Source organism: Euprymna scolopes, chromosome 32 (assembly GCF_053919585.1).
Source record: "Euprymna scolopes isolate OS-2025 chromosome 32, ASM5391958v1, whole genome shotgun sequence".
Classification (NCBI taxonomy): domain Eukaryota; kingdom Metazoa; phylum Mollusca; class Cephalopoda; order Sepiida; family Sepiolidae; genus Euprymna; species Euprymna scolopes.
This window is the reverse complement of record NC_136513.1, coordinates 66993864-67015601: the sequence shown is the minus strand read 5'-3', so window position 1 is coordinate 67015601 and position 21738 is coordinate 66993864. Positions and strand designations below refer to the sequence as shown.

Genomic DNA, 21738 nt, shown 5'->3' with positions numbered 1-21738 from the left:
TTATGATATTTAATCGTGTGTGTTTTATTAATTTGGGGAATATATTTTATAATATATCGATATACAGTGTATCGAGTCGTTCATTTTAAATATCTGTAGTATCGAGTCGTTCGTAGTGACTTTTTTTATACTCGTCGAGTTTGATATCGTTCATAGAGTAATTCTTTATTACTACATGTTTTTATGGCTTCATATCTGTGTTTGGTATTTAGAGTATTTTATTTGAGGTATCCACAAAAATAGAGGATCAGTAGCTATAAGTATTCATGTAGTGTAATTCATGTTGTAGTGTTAATAGAAATCTTTGAATTTTAGGGAGAATTCGAGTATTCTTTTTTTAAATATCGGTTTCAAAAGTTTATGATAGTTTTCGAATAGAAAATGAGTGCCATGTATGAAATTTCTTGCACACAAAACGATGGTAAAAGCTTTTATTTCTATAGGACAATAATTCTCTTCTATTGAAATTATTACTCGTAAGGCCAACGAAATAGGCCGCCATTTTTTCTTGTGTTTTTATTTCATGCTTATAGTTACATGTAGATCCAGGTTATAAAATTGTAGAACTAATTTTCTGATATCATTTCCATTTTTTATTACTTCGATTTGAGGTTTATCAATAACCATAAAATATCATTTTGTAGAAATTGATGTAATAATGTTGTAACTTCAGAGGACATTGAAAGTAATTTACATCGATAGTTTGTTATACCTTAGAACCATTGCAATTCGTTTTTGCATCTCGATAGTGGCATATTAATAATAACTTCTACTTTAGTTGGGTTGAACTAGTATTCTTTATTGCTTATTAGATACACGAGTTATTTGTAAAGTATTCAAGAAACATTTTGATTTAATTGCAATCCGTGCTTTAAAAATATGTTGTACTCTATTTGTGTGTTCTTCTAAAATGTTGAATCAGATTATGATGTCATCTTGAGAATTTTCCTGGATAAACAAAAAATTGCACTCAGCTCTAAATTCAAATTTTATAACAACAACGTCTTGTCCACACTGCTACGTGGAAGGGAAACTTTGCATCTCAAAATCAGACAAGAGAAGAAATGAGATGCGTTTAATTAACAACCAATCTCGTCATTAATCAGCAAACGATGTCTAGGCTAGCTCAGACATACCATATGATTGGCCCCAGATAGAATTGCCAATCAAGTGCTCCAATAGACCCCTGATGAAAAAAAAAGAAGAAAAAGGAACTGGAAACAGACAATCGAAAGATTTGATTGCAACAAGAAGAAATTGGAGGGACGCTGTGGATCTGACTTCAGATTGAAAACGATGGTATACTTTGACTGCCTCGTGCGTTACAGGATGCAGAAGTTCCTTAGTCTAAGTATATCCCTTCAATTACTTTTGCGATTTCAACTGGGGAAACGTCATCAGCACCGTGAATTCCACAAAGCAGTCATATGAAACAATATCTTTCAAATCGAGTTGAACGTTAGAAGACGAAAACTGCTTTCAACTGAAATTTGCCAATTCGAGGCATCAAGCTTACTGAAGTGTCCAAGATTATGTGTTTGTACAAAAATGTCTTCTGCTTTAGGGAGTTTTAAATGTCTCTTTTTATGGATTTGTTCAACAGTGGGAGAGTGTAACAGTGTATATTCAATGTTCACGTAATCGTGTGTATATAATCAAGTGTGCATATTTTGAAGTTTATTTCTACCGTCTAGTGGTTCCTAATTGTTCCTTGTGTGTGTGTGTGTGTGTGTGTGTGTGTGTGTGTGTGTGTGTGTGCGCGTGTGTGTGCGCGTGTGTGGCATACAATACATATAACATTTAATGCACAAATAGGGATAGGACACAGTCTTAGTGTTATTATCTTGCCAACAAAAAAATCATATCTCGTTCGTCCAGATCTTGGTTGATGAAGCTGCCAAAAGCTGAAATGAACATTTCTTTTAAAGAAACGACCAGGACTCTTGGGTTATATTTCAGATAGCTTTTATTCACCATGTTTCCTTGTTGGAAAATCGCCCACTGGTCTTAGTCGACTCCCCTAACGCAAGGCCCCAAAGGTCTGTCATTAGGGACTCCACTGTCCCACTGTTTCTCCTTGACTTTTCCCCACTTTGGACTTCTATCCCGGACTCTCTCTCTCTCTCTCTCTCTCTCTGGCTCTGTCACTAATTCGTATATATATATATATATATATATATATATATATATATATATATATATATATATATATATATATATATATATAAACTAACAGATCCTATTACGTCATTGACTTCCATAACCTGACACTTGACTTCCAAACACGTTTCCGATATTTGATTTAATCACATTAAATCCCATCAAGGCCAAATTCAAGGATTTCTTTGTTCTAAGTTAAATATTTTACTCGCATTCCTTTGTTTCATTAACATTCTTTGTGCATTCCGTTTTCTATATAACAGTTACAAAACAATAATAATGGTCATTATCTAACATTTTACTTTTTTAACAATAATAATAGTCGATTATATAAATCGACTATCCGCAAGGCAATCCGACATAATATAACAGAAAGGGTCCAAACAAACTGGAATTTTCCATTGACTATGAACAATAACTATGAAATTTTAACAATCTGTAGGTTTACTAACAGGTTTTATAATTCGAATTCTGTGATTTTCTGATTCCTTTTTAAGTTTTTCTTTTATCGAAAAAAACAAAACAAAACAAAAAACGTATTTCGGTGGATAAATGACAAGAATTATTGGGGGATTCATTGTACTTGAATGATTGCTGATTTCACCAAACCATTTTTCGTATTTTTCCAAGAGATTCTTTAGAAATTCTCGGAATTAATTGTAGATCGTGTGCTGAATTAATTGTAGATCCTTGACTGCAAGACGATTTCTACAAGAATACATTTTATTTCTTTGTTATTTCTTTGTGTTTTCTAGCTGTTAATCGATTGTCGTTGTGAAGTTTGGGTTGTGGGCTAATTTTATTAATAAATTTTGAATCTTATGTTCGGTTCGTTTATTTTTTGCTTTCATAATCCAAATATCTTTTTTATTTATGAGAGCTTCGATTTTGTCTACACTGAATTTATTTTAAGTGATTGTGCTGGGTACACCGTCATTCAAGTCATTATCCAATTATGCTCCTAGTCTATGTATAAATTTCCTTCATTTGCACATTTTTGCATAATATCAGTTTTCATGCATCTTCTGCATATTTTGTTAAATGCTGATTACTTATTTCTTTAGTGTGTATTACAAAAATGGTGACAGTTATTAACTTTGTGCTTAGATTTTCATGGGGGTTCTTTCACTTATGTCCTATTTATTATGACGTCTCGATTCAACATGGCGGCTTCTTTGAGCGTTGCCACCTTTTCCATTGTGCTAACATTATATCACTGAAATTTCACTTGCATTTCGGATATAGATCTTTGATTAACGTATTGTTTGTTCTGCACGCTGACCTACTTGTATTGTATGTAAATTTAATTTAATTGTTTATGAAATTTGAATGTAGGATGAATATCAGGGCCTTTAAAACCAATGCAAATCAAAGACAGTGAGGTTTCAGCTACATCTTCTTCTCTTGTCTTGTAGTAGCTATCATTCTGGTCAGATTAAGCTGGCTTCCTCCTGAGCATGAACTACATTTCAAACTATCACATTCCAGTTTTGATGATCCTGGGCCATGAAATGGCTAACCACCCCCGATTCCAACTACTTGTTGGTCCGATAATACTTGATTGATGTTGCCCAAGTCTTCAGCTACCCAATGATGAACGACTGTTGTGATAACACAAAATGATTTGTAATAGTTATCGAAAGAGGCATTGAATGTTGGAACTCTGGGGAAACATACTGTCATTTCTAGGGAACACCACTTGTTATTGCCAGTGAGAAATTGCCAATATGTCTTGTGTGAGAACTCCTGGTGAGTAAATAATAAAAATAACTAGTGGAACCTATCACGGAAATACCCAGGATAAATTGAACAGTCCCAAAACTCTTGCTCTCAGCCTTAAACTCCATATTATTATTGTAAGAACCAATGTTCAATTTTTTTAAAATAAAATAAAACAAATCGTTATCTTACATTCAAAACCACAGATGTTACTTTCTCGAACTTTCAAACCAAAACTATACTTATTTTCTTTGGTTATGTAAAATGCACAACAAATATAGCCACCGACAAAAAACAAAAATCGTTCATTTACAGATATTTCAAAACAATATTTTGATATAAAAACGGAAACAAAATTAACAAGCATAATTTTTTCTTGAATCTCGTTCTCAAAAATACTATGAAAAAAATAAATAAATAAAAAATCAGACATATGATTAATCGTTTGTGAAATATAATTGCACTTTTGTTTATTAAGGGTTTCTTACACACATTTGTGTACAACATCATTTCATGAATTTTATATCTTAATCAAAACAATTATACTTTTTATTATGCATAGCATCTATTGTTCTAGCAACTGTCTCCAAAATAAAACTATGTGTGAACACATACTTGCAAGGTTTTTATTTATTTCACACACAGTAAAACCTCCTGTTTCAGCCTTGAGTACTTAACCATTTAATTACCAATGGGTTTATGACCTGTTCATATTTTTTCAATTTCGTGGCGGTGTTGGTAGTGGGTTGTTAGTAGTATTACTAATATTATTACTATTAGTAGTAATATTTTATTTATTTTTTAGTTTCATTGAATTTCAGAAAATTTAAAACAGGAACTTGAGGATTACATTGCAAAACATTTTCCGAATAAAGTGAAGATGTACAGGAATAAAAAACGTGAAGGTTTGATTCGAACAAGGACGAATGGGGCAACATATGCCACGGCTGAGGTCATCGTATTTTTGGATGCCCATTGTGAATGCAATCGAAATTGGTTGGTGCCACTTTTGACCAGGATTGCATACGACAGGTAAGTACCGAATGTAAAGATGAATTAAAGGAAGGAGAGGAAATAGGAATATAAGCACGAGGGGCGGGGGAGACCAGGATCCATTTCCAATATTGGTTTTAGAATAATAAATTTAGTAAAAAAAGATAATGACAATTACCATACGTACACCCACCCCCGTTTTAAATGTTATTTTATTTGTTTGAAATAAATCTGATTATTGATTGTGCATCATCTTTTCAGATTATATTAAAAAAAACAAGCAAAAAAATATTCACCATGTAATAGCTATTTACTTAGTTATATGTATCTTTACATACAATATAAATTTAATATAATTCCATTGTAATTTTAAACACTAATTGTTTTCATTTAAATTACCTCCCTTGAAACTTGATGAGTACAATATATGAAGAAAGGGTTGAGTAATTTAAATTTTTTATTAAATTACTTTAATTAATTACCGTTAATTTGGAAAAATATAGTATGCATATAGAAAATATAACAATAAATTACAAATCAATACCAAACTGCAATTTATTATAAACTGTTTAAAATAATTATACAAATCAGGCATACAAATTTTGATTGGATAATTCATTTCTACTATATATATTTCCAGTATTTCAAAAGACTGTATTAATGATTTAAATGACAGTTTTGTGACGAATGATAAAAATTTTCACATTTAGAAGAATTGTTCAAGTACAAAAGGACCTATGACATTGTGGATACAGTATTTGGTAAAATTCAGTTGTAAGTTACCTTTGGAGGTTGAAGGTTCAACCCTCAGTGCGGGTGGCACTCCAAATACAATTGTGAATTACTTAGGACGTCTACCCATGACTGACTAAAGGAGAGCATGCTACCCCCAATAAAGGGCTCTGTTTAAAATTCCATTTGAAATTGCAGAGTTCAACAGAAAGATTTCCGAGTTCAACAAAACTCGCCCCAAGTTCGACAAGATACATTTGAAGAATGGTTGGAAGTTACATCAACTGAAACGTTATGCACTCAAGATGAGAACAATAGTTCAAATAATCCAAGTAAAAATCATTTCAGTTTTTTATTCTGTTAAAGGTTATATGTGGGCTTAGGTCATTTGAGTAAGTCATGTGAATGTAATTGCTAGTATGTCACATGACCTGCTTAGGAATTTAGTAAGGAATTAAGAGAACATAAAGGTGGCGTAAAATTGCTCTATTCATGGAATTCATTTTACCTGTCTGAGGAGGAGGAGGAGGAGGAGGAGGAAGAGGAGGAGGAGGGAGAAGAAGGAGGAGGAGGAGGAGGAGGAGGAGGAGGAGTATTCTCATAGATTCATAATAATGTTTTTGCAAAAGTTTTATCTGTCTACAATTTCCTTTAATAAAATTTAATCTTTACTTAAACTGAGTGAAAAAATGTTCTGATTTTTAAATTTCATTTAATATGAATCGCCAGGAAAAATTCTTGAATATCTGGAAATGTTGATAAATAATCAATACAATCTATCAATTTCTTTCAACAATATTGCATGTTTACAATGGTGATAAACTGTTTGGAATTCAATAAAATCAATATTAATGTGAGAATAAGACAATACTTTTTTCACTGTATAAAATAATTTCTTTGCGAATATGATGTAAATTTTTTTTAGAAATGTGATACACATATGATACGATATTTGGTTACTGCTAAACACTAAATTTCCATTTTTCTTTTTTCATACTTTGTAATAATAAAATCTCTTCTCTAGAACCATAATGGCCGTTCCTATCATTGAGAGTATCAACTGGGATGATTTCAGCTATCGAAATGTCTACTCATCCCGTCATTTCCGAGGAATATTTGAATGGGGATTTTTATACAAAGAAAGTTCCGTGCCTGAGTCAGAACTCAATCGGAGAGAACATGACAGTGAACCATACAGGTAATTTGGAAATATAAGATTTTTTGTTTGTTATTCTATGGTATTATTACCATACATTAACAGGGGTACTAATTAGAGGTCACCATTTCGGTAGGCTCCCACTTCGGGGTGCCTCCGATAACAGGGAGAACTGGAGCGCTGAAATAGAAAGAAATACTGGTAAAAAAAGACATTGTCTTCTTATAAAAATGAGGACGTGTAACGCGACTTTGTTATGAATTCATGAGGTTTTATATATCCAATATATATGTGTGTTTTCCCGAAACTCGGGTTACAAACAAAGACAGTGCATTTTGTAAAGTCTGTATTAATGTTCAATGCTCCTCTTGGCTACCTAACGGGAGCTGAGGAGTGAGGCGTGTGTTCTGTCTCTAGTCGCCGTGGAAGTGAGGACGTTTCCTTCACTCGAATGTCCCACGTAAACCGTTCTTGCTTTTCATTGGCTGGAACCTCTGATGACGTATAAGAAGAAAGGAAGGAAAAGAGAAAAAGAGTAGGGAGAAAGAGAGAACTAAGGTGAGAATACAGCCTAGTCTCGTAGTAGTAGCAGCTCGCTACAATTCCAAGGTTTTTAATAGATTGTTTATCAGCATATTCTCTAAGCATTATAATAAATTATTATCTTATAAACGGAAGTGTAAACTATATGAGCCAATAAAGAGGATCTTTTAATAACAAAAATAAAAAGGAAAACAAAGAATTAAAGAGGAAGTCATGAATGGAGGGTGTATGAATAGGGGACTGGAAGAGTTAGTTTTATTATACTGAGATCCTGTGGCATACATATTATAAGTGTGGGGGCTTTAGTCTCAACTATAACGACACAGAATAATACATATTACTGTGGTGAAAATTGCTTATTTTAACACAGAACTTAGATCTGATGATCTCAGAGAAAGATTAAATCTGGATAATATAGAGAAAATGTGAACAAGAAACCCCGTTGGTATTATGACATTGAAAGAATGGATGAGAGTTTTCTTGGATTAATAGATGCAGAACAATTAATTGGCAAAGGAACAGTGATAAGGATGGATTTAAAAGAAAGATAAATGAAAACCAAAGATAGGTTAGTTTGAAAGTCATTTTCTAAAAGTGATCCAATACATGGCGGCATGTAAAACGAATGTTAACATCAACATAAATTGGGCAAGTTTATGAAAAAATATCCAAAACAAAAAATTATTATTAGTGAAAATATGATGATACGTAGGTACATACAAATACAAAAGAATTAAAAATAGTTTGAAATCATTATTTTTGTGGAGTTAATTAAAATGTTTTTAAACAATCAAAATTTGCTGAGATTTTGAGAATCTGTTTTATGTGACGTACCGTTTGCTAGTTTAACAGACGTACACATTTGTTGAAACGATACAATTATTAACTAAATTGTTTAACTCCAAAACATATCTTTTTCACAAAAGTTGGAAATGTGTGAATCTCACAAAGAAAGAAGATGAAGACAACACTACTTTTGCTAGCATAGTTAATGACCACTTTGTTGAGCGCTAACAATTTTAAATGTGAATCTTTTCACAAGGCTTGGTATCAGAATGGATGACGAAATCAAAAGGAGCATCCTTAATAAACTAGAGAATTAATCTGGTTTAACGTTTCAACATATCACAGAAGACTACAAACGCTTAATTAACATTCGCCAAGATTAAAGAGACATTGATAAAATAGGAGTTGGAAAAATCTGCTACAATTAATTCACTAACTAAATTTAATAATGGAAAGAAAAATAATTTGCCTCCTAAACTGAAAAAGTGTTTTAATTACTATCGCATGAGACACAAAACTGCACATTGAAAAGTTTAAATAAAAATACATATCTTTATTTAAATTGCTAAAAGCGACAATGTTGAAAATATTAGAAAGTTTGTGCAAGAATTCTGAATTAAATTACAACTTTATCCCGACTCAGATATTACAATGATTTGTCAATCCTAAATCTTTAAACATAGACAACCAGCATTGATGAACAAATAAAAAAAATAGCTAAAAAAGTCATTGATGAACAAATAAATTTGAAGGTGAACTAATCGCTAACGTTTCATTAAAAGGAAAAACTTCAAAATTGAAGATGTTTGTAATAAACAACTCAAACTCTTGGACACAATTATTGAATATGTCTATAAACTCATTTTATCAAATGTCGAAGCAGAGAGACTAAATAAAGTATTAAAAGAAAGCTTTGCAGAAGTTTTTCTGAGAGACTGGCAAGATGTAAAAAATGACTGCTCTGTTCGAATTAAAACCAAATATTCATCCATTAAAAAATGTTTCGTTCATGTCAAATTGACAAGGAATTAAAAAAATGGGAATATTATCAAAATTAGAGATCAGTTAGTAGTCTTCACCTATAGCCTACTTAAAAAGTAAAGATATCCGTGTTTGTGCAGATTTCTCAACAGGATTGAACTATGCAGAAAATGACCACTATTCTCTGCTCACCCCCAAAACGATATTCACTAAACTCACTGTAGGAAAATCTTTTTCAAAGGTTGATTAAAGCAATGCATATCTATAAAAATATCTGTGGACGAACAGTGCTCAACATTAAAAATGTAAAACCCAAACGATTACCATTTTGGATTAAGTCATTTTTTAGTAAGTAATGGACATATTGCTTGACAGACTGGAATTTGCGACAGCCTACCTTGATGACATTTTAGTGATCAATAAATGCACTGATCGCATGTACACAAAATATTTAAAAGAATTGAGGATAATTCAAAGAGGAGAATGCAATTTTTTCATGAAAAAATTATCTTGATTAAATGATGCACAGATGTGTTAGAAGACCAGAGCGAGTGCAATAAACAATGCGTAGGTTCAAGAAAACTGATTGTCATTACAGAGTTTTCTTGATTTTGAAAATGATTACAATGTGGTTATTCAAAATATGCACGATTTATGAACGCCTTTTAATGATAAAAAACGAGGCATTCGGAAAAACAAAAACAAATAATATCTGCACAGCAGAATTATTTTTGAGACATAATCCAGATATTGGAATCATTGTGATTACTGATGCTAGCTCGTACAGCATTAAAGTTTGTATATTACACAGAATGGAAATTAGTTTGCTAAAACCTATGGCGCACACTTCCCGTACATTATTAGCCACAAATAAAATGCTAATGTATTGTCTAGATTTATACAAAATGTTTGGATCCGTTTAAAGACAAAACGATTGCTTCCCTGCAAACTGAAATTAAAAAATACATTGTATAATGCCATAAGGATGTAATAGTTAAAAAAATAAAAAAGAGAATGTGTTAGATAACAATTTCTTAAAGAACATAAAAATAAAATTAAAAAAAAAACACAGACAAAACTCGGAAGTGTATTCAATCTGTGATGTAGTTATGAACGTATTATGTATCTTCTTGCTCAAGCGTTTCATTAATATCACCTTCATTTAGTTCGCTTTTCAACTTGAATTCCTATTTCTTTGCAACTGGTTTTACTTATATTAATCAACTCTGATACCAAAGCATCTTTGCTTCTGTTAAAGAAAATTTTGGCTGCTTACATGTGAGTCACGTATTCAAATGCCGATTCATAGCTTTGTTTTATGTTAGACTTCTTCTCACAGTATTTTTTCCCAGAAATGCAAATGAAACACGAAGAAGGATGTTACACATTAGAAATAAATATCTAGAATAATTGAATCTTGCTAAAAAAATAATCGTAAAATACACATACTAAAAATGACGTCATTTTTTAACGTTTGAACCAAATAATTCTGCAAATCAAAAGTATATATTGCAATCTCAAGATTTCATATTTATCCTTGAGGCCTCGAAGTCGAGATTTCCACAAACTAGCAATTATTGATTGATTATGGAACTTTTTTTAAAATGTTTTTTTTTTCATCAAGATTGCATCTGTATTTTTTTTTTTTAGTGATGTAGAATAGTTGCCGATTTTTTTCTTTATTCAAGAAATATTGAGCCCCAATTTTTAAGCAGGGAAGACTATGATTGGTTAAAAGAAACAGAAAAACTTTTAGTAGGAAACTAAATATGGGTGCTGTTAATCCATATAATAAAATAAAGTCATGTTTCCCTTGGTGAGTCACAATCAATCAATAATTCTGGCTAAGATATATGAGGACAATGTTATGTTCAAGTTTATTCCCCCAAATTATTATTGTTTACATGTCATTATTATTGTTGTTAAATCATTTGTGTTAATTTTTTTTGCAATTAGTAATTTATATATAAGTAATTTATATATCAGTAATTTATATATCAATGTATTTTATATATCAATGTATTTTGGAATATTTTTAAAGTAAAGCACGTAAAAAAGTAACATTAATGGACATATGTCGAAGAATCAAACTGTATCGTTCCTTCAGTCAAGAAATGAAAGTTCCATTTCACCATAAACGACTGTGTAAGTCAATTGAGAACATGAGTTATGGACAAGATGTTTTACTTCCGCTCACCGGACAATGGTAAACATTTAATCAAACTTCAATTTGTGAAATGACATATTAATGAAGGTGCTGCTTAGTTGATATGTTAGTTTAAACTATGCGTATGCTTTGGAGGCTTGATCACAACAAGAAAGAACTTTGCGGTTTCTGATTGTGGCGCCTAAAATCTGAGACTCCATCACCTTCTCTTGTTTGCCATTAGAGCTGCTTTTCCATAACAAGCATTTTAAGAAAAGAAAAATGTCAAAAAAAAAAAAAAAAAAAAAAAAGAAAGAAAAAAAGTCTATAAGAGTTTAATTATAAACTCTTATAAATTTTACTCGACTCTAAATGGTTATAATATGTGATTAGTAACACTTGCTGATCCAGAAGTAGGTGATAATTCTACGTTAAATTTAAATATGAAAACTTACAATTTTCTAAAATTAAAATAATAGTTGTTTTTTTTTTATTAGGAAGCTAATTTACAGATATTTTTTTACTACGAAAATAATTAGATTATTTGTTTTAGGTAAAATTGAGTATCTGTGATTATTTACGAATTTATTGTTTTTATAAATTTCAGATCGCCAACACACGCGGGCGGATTGTTTGCCATGGATAAAAAATACTTTTTTGAACTTGGCGGCTACGATTCAGGATTACAAATATGGGGTGGGGAAAATTTTGAATTGTCTTTCAAGGTAAGTAAATACATAAAGGAAAAAAAAATCGTTGCCTTCTCCGCCTGTTGTCCTTCGCCTGAACATTATAAACTCAAGTAACGTTAAAATCACAATGGTCTGATTTTCTTTGAAACTGAAACATTAAATTCTGCTATAAAAATGTTTTACATTATCAGGCATAAGTGAGCAAAAAATTTCAATTTTTTTTCTTAGAAATGAATGAGACTGAACTGTATGGGCTTTAGTAAAACGAAGTTGTTTCCCTTTTCCAGTTAGCATTATCACATTCTTTTTTCTAAAACTGAACCCTGCTAACATCTAAATTAAAAAAAAATCAATCTAAAACAAATTGATGTGTCATCCAGTTTGTGTATGAATCAATCTGATGATTAACATGTGTTTTGTTTTTGTTTTATTTAAGTGTCTTAAAAGCCTTTCGTCGCGGTTTGCTTGATCTGTGTTGGTTAATAGAATTTATTTTTGTGCGGGGCGTTTGCTCACTTGGTAGAGTGCTTGATTAGCATGCAGGAGGCTCGGATTTCAAATCCCGGGTGCGGATATGTCTGACTGATGAGCCCAAATGAGGGCGAAACTCGAGTCAAACTTCCAGTTCGTTGGCTGGCATGGCTCTTGTGAGCTGCGGCATTCTTTGGACTGGAAATAATTATATATATATATATATATATATATATATATATTAGTTGTAATTTTATGTAACAAGCAAAATATTATATGCAATTTCATGTAACAAGCAAAATGTTATATGGTTGCCTCCCATGCATATCTGTAGTTCTTTTTTTGGTACTAGTTGGACATGTATTTTGACCTAACACACCTGCTGTAAAAGAAATCAAGAAGCAATTTGGAATCATTACAATCAAGAGCTTTTTAGAGAATGTCATTATCCGCTCATGAATGGAATGGGTGAGCATCAATAATATCATGTTTTAAATTGTTTTTTCCACGCACAAAAAGAGAATGCAAGCTGAAAACATTAGTGAACGAAATACTAAGGAAATATTTGCCCTATTATCAAATTGTGTTTTCGTCTGCTTTTACATGGTCCAAATCTAAGTCTTTTCATGAGTTTACTATTAAAACACAATATTAGTTTGATCTCTAATGTGCTATGAATCATAGTAAGACGATTTAATATGTTAACTGTTGAAATGAATCTTATAAGAACAGCCAAAGTTGTGCTTCCTTGTAATTTTTGCACATTTTTTTTTTAAAGTAATGCGATTTTGCTGAATGTATAGACTTGATCTCATAATTATTACTTGGATCATCATTAATTTTTATCAACAAAAAAATGACATCATACATTTGTAAAAATGTTTTACTTTGTTCAAAGCTTGCATTTTTAATTAAATGCTATGGAATTTGGCCTCTGGATCAATAGAACACAAGACGACAAATAAAAAAAAATCATAACAAATTTTGAATGATCATAATTAGGCATAATTGAGCTACCAAAATAAATTTGTTTATGCTTTGCAAAATCTATGTGGCCACATAAATTTCTTTTTTGTTTTAGTTGAGATACGAATATCAGCTTGTGTTTTTCATTGCATACTCTACCCACACATACTCAGATATGGTGGTGATTAAGTGATTTTATAGCACAGGCTGATGACTCGTTTTACCCTCTTCAAATTCTGTTGGTTCCATGGCACCACTGTCATTATTGATCTGGTGGTACCTCCTGTCAATACTTGCTTCTAATTGGTGGTATCAAATGCTAACAAAAAAGAATCAATAAAAAAAAATAGAATTAATAAAAACAGAATTAACATTAATTAATAAATAAAAAAGAATGAATAAAAAAGAATAAAAATGGAATCAATAAAGATATAAATAAATATAAACAGAAACAATTAAAAACAGAATTAATAAAAACTAAAAACAAAATTAATAAAAAAAAAAAGAATTGGCACAAACCGAATCAATAAAAACAGAATCAATAAAAAACAGAATTAATAAAAAACAGAATTAATAAAAAAAATAATGAAATACAGAATTAATAAAAACAGAATCAATAAAAAACAGAATTAATAAAAAACAGAATTAATAAAAAAAATAATGAAATACAGAATCAATAAAAACAGAATCAATAAAAAACAGATAAAATAATAGAATGAATAAAACAGAATTAATAAAAACAAAATTAATAAAAAACTGAATTAATAAAAACAGAATAATTAAAAAAGAATCGTGGAAAATAATTATTTTTAAAAATACAGAATAAAAATAGCATTAAAAACACAATCAATAAAAATAGAATTAATAAAAACCACAATTAATAAAATCTAAATTAATAAAACCGGAATCAAAAACGAATTAATAAAAATTAGAATTGATGAGACAATAATTAATAAAACCAGAATACATTAGGAGAAATAGAATTAATAGAAAACAGAATTCATAATAAAGAAAAAAGAATTAATAAAACAGTTTAAAAAAAAAAAAACGGAATTAAATACAATCCCTAAAACAATTAATAAAAACCGATTCCATAAAAATGGAATTTTTAAAAAAGACCAAACTATTAAAATAAAGAATAAATATAAGCAGAATTAATAAAATACAACATTGATAAAAACAGAATTAGTAGAAAAAAATTAATGAAAGCAGTGTTAACAAAAAAACAAAGTTAATAAATATGGAATTAAAACAGATTTAATTAAAAGCCAGTATAAATAAAAACAGAAGTAATAAAAGAGATATTTACTGAAAAACACAAATAGACCCACAATAAATAACGTTAGAATAAAAAAAAGAATTATTAAAAACAACATCAATAAAAACTAGACTTATTAAATCAGAATAAATAAAAACAATTGATAAAAAGAGAATCAATTAAAACATAATATGAAGAATATTTTATAAAAATCAGAATCAATAACAAACAGAATTAATAACAAACAGATTTAATAACAGACAAAATTAATAACAAACAGATTTAATAACAGAATTAATAACAAACAGAATTAATAACAAGCAGATTTAATAACAAACAAAATTAATAACAAACAGAATAATTAACAAACAGATTTAATAACAAAAAAATAATACTAAACAGAATTAATAACAAACAGATTTAATAACAAAAAATTAATAACAAACAGATTTAATAACAAACAAAATTGATAACAAAGAGATTTAATAACAAACAGAATAGATAACAAACAGATTTAATAACAAACAGATTTAATAACAAAAAGATTTAATAACAAACAGATTTAATAACAAGAAAAATTAATAACAAACAGATTTAATAACAGAATTAATAAAAAACAGATTTAATAAAAAACAAAATTAATAACAAACAGATTTAATAACAAACAGAATTAATAGCAAACAAATTTAATAAAAAACAGATTTAATAACAGATTTAATAACAAACAGATTTAATAACAAACAGAATTAATAAAAACAGATTTAATAAAAACAAAATTAATAACAAACATATTTAATAACAAACAGAATTAATAACAATCAGATTTAATAACAAACAGAGTTAATAAAAACAGATTTAATAACAAACAGAATTAATAAAAAACAGATTTAATAACAAAGAATATTAATAACAAACAGATTTAATAACAAACAAAATTAATAACAAACAGATTTAATAACAAACAGAATTAATAACAAACAAATTTAATAACAAACAAATTTAATAACAAACAAAATTAATAACAAACAGATTTAATAACAAACAGATTTAAAAACAAACAGAATTAATAACGAACAAAATTAATAACAAACAAAATTAATAACAAACAGAATTAATAAGAAACAAATTTAATAACAAAGGATTTAATAACAAACAGAATTAATACCAAAGAGATTTAATAACAAACAGATTTAATAACAACCAAAATTAATAAAAAACAGATTTAATAACAAACAGAATTAATAAAAAACAGATTTAATAACAAACAAAATTAATAAAAAACAGATTTAATCATAAACAGAATTAATAAAAAACAGATTTAATAACAAAAAAAATTAATAACAAACATAATTAATAACAAGCAGATTTAATAACAAACTGAATTAATAACAGACAGATTTAATAAAAAACAAAATTAATAACAAACAGAATTAATAACAAACAGAATTAATAACAAACAAATTTAATAACAAACAGATTTAATAACAAACAAAATTAATAACAAACAGATTTAATAACAAACAGAATTAATAGCAAACAAAATTAATAAGAAACAGAATTAATTACAAACAGAATTATAACAAACAGATTTAATAACCAACAGAATTAATAACAAACAGAATTGATAACAAACAGATTTAATAACAAACAGAATTAATAACAAACAGATTTTATAACAAACAGAATCAATAACAAACAGATTTAATAACAAACAAAATTAATAACAAACAGAATTGATAACAAACAGATATAATAAACAGAATTAATAACAAACAGAATTAATAACAAACAAAATTAATAACAAACAGATTTAATAAAAAACAGAATTTATAACAAACAGATTTAATAACAAACAAAATTAATAACAATCAGATTTAATAACAAACAGAATTAATAACAAACGAATTTAATAACAAACAAATTTAATAACAAACAAAATTAATAAAAAACAGATTTAATAACAAACAGATTTAAAACAAACAGAATTAATAACAAAAAAATTAATAACAAACAAAATTAATAACAAACAGAATTAATAACAAACAGATTTAATAACAAACAAAATTAATAACAAACAGATTTAATAACAAACAGAATTATTACCAAACAGAATTAATAACAAACAGATTTAATAACAACCAAAATAAATAACAAACAGATTTAATAACAAACAAAATTAATGAAAAAACAGATTTAATAACAAACAAAATTAATAACAAACAGATTTAATAACAAACAGAATTAATAAAAAACAGATTTAATAACAAACAAAATTAATAACAAACAGAATTAATTACAAGCAGATTTAATAACAAACTTAATTAATAACAAACAGAATTAATAACAAACAGAATTAATAAACAGAATTAATAAAAAACAGATTTAATAACAAACAAAATTAATAACAAACAGAATTGATAACAAACAGATTTAATAACAAACAGAATTAATAACAAACAGAATTAATAACAAACAGATTTAATAACAAACAGAATTAATAACAAACAGATTTAATAACAAACAGAATTAATAACAAACAGGATTAATAACAAACAGAATTGATAACAAACAGATTTAATAACAAACAGAATTAATAAAAAACAGATTTAATAACAAACAGAATTGATAACAAGCAGATATAATAAACAGAATTAATAACAAACAGAATTAATAACAAACAGTATTAATAACAAACAGATTTAATAACAAACAGAATTAATAACAAACAGATTTAATAACAAACAGAATTGATAACAAGCAGATATAATAAACAGAATTAATAACAAACAAAATTTATAAGAAACAGAATTAATAACAAACAGATTTAATAACAAACAGAATTGATAACAAGCAGATATAATAAACAGAATTAATAACAAACAAAATTTATAAGAAACAGAATTAATATTAAATAGATTTAATCACAAACAGAATTAACAGCAAACAGATTTAATGACAAACATAATTGATAACAAACAGATTTAATAACAGAGTTAATAACAAACAGAATTTATAACAGACAGAATCAATAACAAACAGATTTAATAACACACACAATTAATAACAAACAGAATTAATAACAAACAGATTTAATAACAAACACAATTAATAACAAACACAATTAATAAAAAACAGAATTAATAACAAACAGAATTAATAACAAACAGATTTAATAAAAAAACAGAATTTATAAAAAACAGATTTAATAACAGAATTAATAACAAACAGATTTAATTAAAAAAAACAGAATTAATAAAAAACAGATTTAATAACAGAATTAATAACAAACAGAATTAATAACAAACAGATTTAATAACACACAGAATTAATAACGAACAGAATTAATAACAAACAGAATTGATAACAAACAGATTTAATAAAAAACAGATTTAATAAAACACAGTTTACATAAAAACACAGAAGAAAATTGAATCACAAAAAAAAAACGATTAATAAAAATTGAATTAATAAAAATATAACTAAAAAAAAAGAAAATTATTAAATACTGAATAATTATCTTTTCCTTACCCATTACCTATTTTCTACTTGGAAGATGGAGAACTACTACTACTACTACTGTATTCATTAGACACTAATACCGTTGTGAAAAGTTTGAACTACAATTCCCCCTTCCATCTAGGGCAAAATAGTGATTTGTGTTCAACAAATCGTATCTGTCTTTATGAAAGCTTGAATCACTTCTCGCCTGTTGAAAGCAGATTTATTTATCACAAAGCTTAAAGTTCAACAGTGATGTGATTTGGAATGCATAGATCCCCACAAGGAAACACATAATCAAATAATTTGCTAACAGGTTTTGAGCTGAATTTTTTTTTTTTTACAATTCAAAAATCAAGTTTTATTAAGGAAATATGTGAAGTCTAAAAGCCACTACTAGTTAAGTTCCCCCTTTCTTTCTCTGTATGAATTCTGTATCTCGAAATTAATATAAATGCCTTTGTATTCAATTATGAAATCCAAAAATCCACCTCTATGAAAAATCTCCAACAAACAGTTTTCGGTCAGTAAAACTGAAGAAATCTTTATAAGATATTCACTTGTAACGAACCAACTTTACATTTTTATATATATAGATTCACTTAATTTTCTGAAGCGAAATCGAAATTAGTGAAACTGTGTAAAGCTTTTCGTTGTTTTGTTGATTCAAGTGCTAAAAAACAACGAAAAGCTTTACACAAAGCATTTGTGTCTGGTTTAACATAAACTTATTCGCCTGTCGATCCCTCTGTCTTTTGGTCCCCTTTTCTCTTTCTTGTTCTTCTGTCTATTTATCTATATAGATTACTCTGAGTTGCATAACGATTGACGTCATTTCTATATTTCATTCCAATATTTCAATCTTTAACATATTACTGGTCAGAATCCAGATTCCTTTTCTATTGTTACACTTTGATGCCATCCCAAATTCCTAATTCGACCGTATTTTTCTATCTTTTTGACAAAAGAATTGGTTCTGACTTGTATTATTTTTAATTTTGTATGCTTTAAACTTTAACCATAATTTTATTGTTTCAAGTTTCTCTTCTGCATTAGTAAAACTTTGGACTAAATTACAGTTACTGCTTTATTGTTTTATATTTTCACATAAGCGTAGAAATAATCAAGCGTCCTATTTATCATGTATACAATTGTATTTTGTCTCATCATTAAATTACCTAACGATTGGCATGTTTGATGATGATAATCAAGAGGAATAAACAGATAAATATGTCGGAAAATAGATCCACAAACTTAACATTTTCTTTTTTCCTTTCAAGATTTGGCAGTGTGGTGGCAGTATTGAATGGGTTCCCTGTTCTCACGTCGGCCATATTTATCGAAATCAAATGCCTTATAGCATTGGAGAAATCAAAGAAAAATTGCCTCTTATGTTAGTGGTAAGTGACATATAATCTTCTTGGAACCTTCAAGATTTATTAGTGGATCACATTGAAATTTCACCGTTAATTCATAAATTTTCATTTTATTTTTTATCTACTTTAGTAACTTTCATGTAGACATCATGAGATACTGAATGAGATATATTGATAGAACCAGTAAATATCTCATGAAATTTTTACTTGTGTTTGTTCTTTGTATAGAAATCTGTTTTCAATTACATGTTTGGACAAAGAGACTGGCAAAAACACAGATACCACATTTATTTAAAAGACTAGAGAACCCATTACTTCAAAAATGTTACATTTTCTGAACTTGCTGATGAAGTAGCCATACCAAGCATTGAAAAAGAAATAAGCAAACATTTTATATTACAAATAAATTTTATTTACATTCAAATAATAAACTAAACAGATTATATATATATATATATATATATATATATATATATATATATATATATATATATATATATATATATATATATATATATACACTCGCAGTTCAGTCCAGTTTTGCTCGGGCCCTATGTACTGTTCATAACTTTATGTGTGTATGAATATATATATTAAAAATTTGACTCATGTCCAGGTAACCTACATCTAAAATGTCAAGTGCTTGAACCAAAATCGGCAGAGAAGTTTGGTAGAGTCTGCAAAACTCAACTCTTTCAACTTTGACCTTTTAGCAGCAGAATTTTCATCCAAAAACTGATTAAAAAGCTTGCTGTATGTGTGAAATTTCAAATGTTTAGACCAAAAATTGGCTGAATAGTTTGCTAGAGACCGCAAGGGGCAAATCTTTTGAACGTTGTCCAATTGGCAGTCACATTTTCGGCCAAAAACCGATTAAAATACTTACCCGATATCTGAATACACTTTATATAAAATTTCAACGTTTAGACTAAAAATTGACTGAGTAATTTGGTAGAGACTGCAGAGGTCAAATTTTTTAAAAATTTGACCCCAATTTTGACCCCTTATCATTTACTGTTTTGGGCTCAAGTCGAATTAAAAAGTTAGATACAAGTAAATAACCTACATGTAAAATTTCAAGTGTTTAGACCAAAAATTGGCAGAGGAGTTTGGTAGAGTTTTCAAAGGTAAAAACGTTGAACTTTGACCCCTTGACAGCCAAATTTCTGGGCGAAACCGGATTAAAAATATTTTCCCAAATCTCAATACCCCTTATGACAAATCCGAGTCTGTAAACTGAAAATTGACAAAGTAGTTTGGTAGGGAAATGTACACACACAGATACACAGACAGACAATTTCATTTTTATATATGTACTAGCATTTCAGCCCGGCGTTACCAGAGTGTTTGGAGGCGTATGTTGAGCAAAAAAACAAAAAGCGGTCAATTTTTTTAACTTTGACGCCTATTATGACCCCTTAACATTTATTGTTTGGGACTCTAATCAAGTTATTAAGTTAGATCTATGTCCAAGAAACCTATATCTAAAATTTTAAGTGTTTAGACTCAAAATTGACGGGGGCGTTTGGTAGGGTTCTCAAAGGTCGAATCGTTGAACTTTGGCCCTTTAACAGCCAAATTTCTGGCCGAAAAAGGATTACAAAGATTTTCCAAATCTCAGTACCCTGTATATCAAATTTCAAGTCTGTAGACTGAAAATTTACAGAGTTATTGCGTAGGGAAATGTACACAGACACACACACAAACACACACACACAGACACGGTCACTTTTATAGATATACTAGCATTTCAGCCTGGCGTTGCCGGGGTGTTTGGAGGTGTATGTTGAGCAAAAAAAAAAAAAAGCGGTCAATTTTTTTTTAACTTTGACCCCTATTATGACCCCTTAACATTTATTGTTTTGGGCTCAAATCAAGTTATTAAGTTAGATCTATGTCCAAGAAACCTATATCTAAAATTTTAAGTGTTTAGACTCAAAATTGACGGGGGCGTTTGGTAGGGTTCTCAAAGGTCGAATCGTTGAACTTTGGCCCTTTAACAGCCAAATTTCTGGCCGAAAACGGATTACAAAGATTTTCCAAATCTCAGTACCCTGTATATCAAATTTCAAGTCTGTAGACTGAAAATTTACAGAGTTATTGCGTAGGGAAATGTACACAGACACACACACAAACACACACAGACACGGTCACTTTTATAGATATACTAGCATTTCAGTCTGGCGTTGCCGGGGTGTTTGGAGGTGTATGTTGAGCAAAAAAAAAAAAAAAAGCGGTCAATTTTTTTTTAACCTTGACCC

The 21738-nt window shown here is 28.8% G+C and overlaps 1 protein-coding gene across 1 annotated transcript in view; it reads left to right on the top strand.

The window, feature by feature from the left end:
• Positions 1-21738, top strand: part of LOC145256401 (N-acetylgalactosaminyltransferase 7-like) — a 125013-nt gene that overhangs the window by 62406 nt on the left and 40869 nt on the right. Inside the window, exons 5-8 of the mRNA XM_080115264.1 lie at positions 4701-4911; positions 6629-6802; positions 11824-11941; positions 19382-19501. Coding sequence (XP_079971390.1) covers positions 4701-4911; positions 6629-6802; positions 11824-11941; positions 19382-19501 — 623 coding nt within the window. The remainder of the gene's footprint in view (positions 1-4700; positions 4912-6628; positions 6803-11823; positions 11942-19381; positions 19502-21738) is intronic.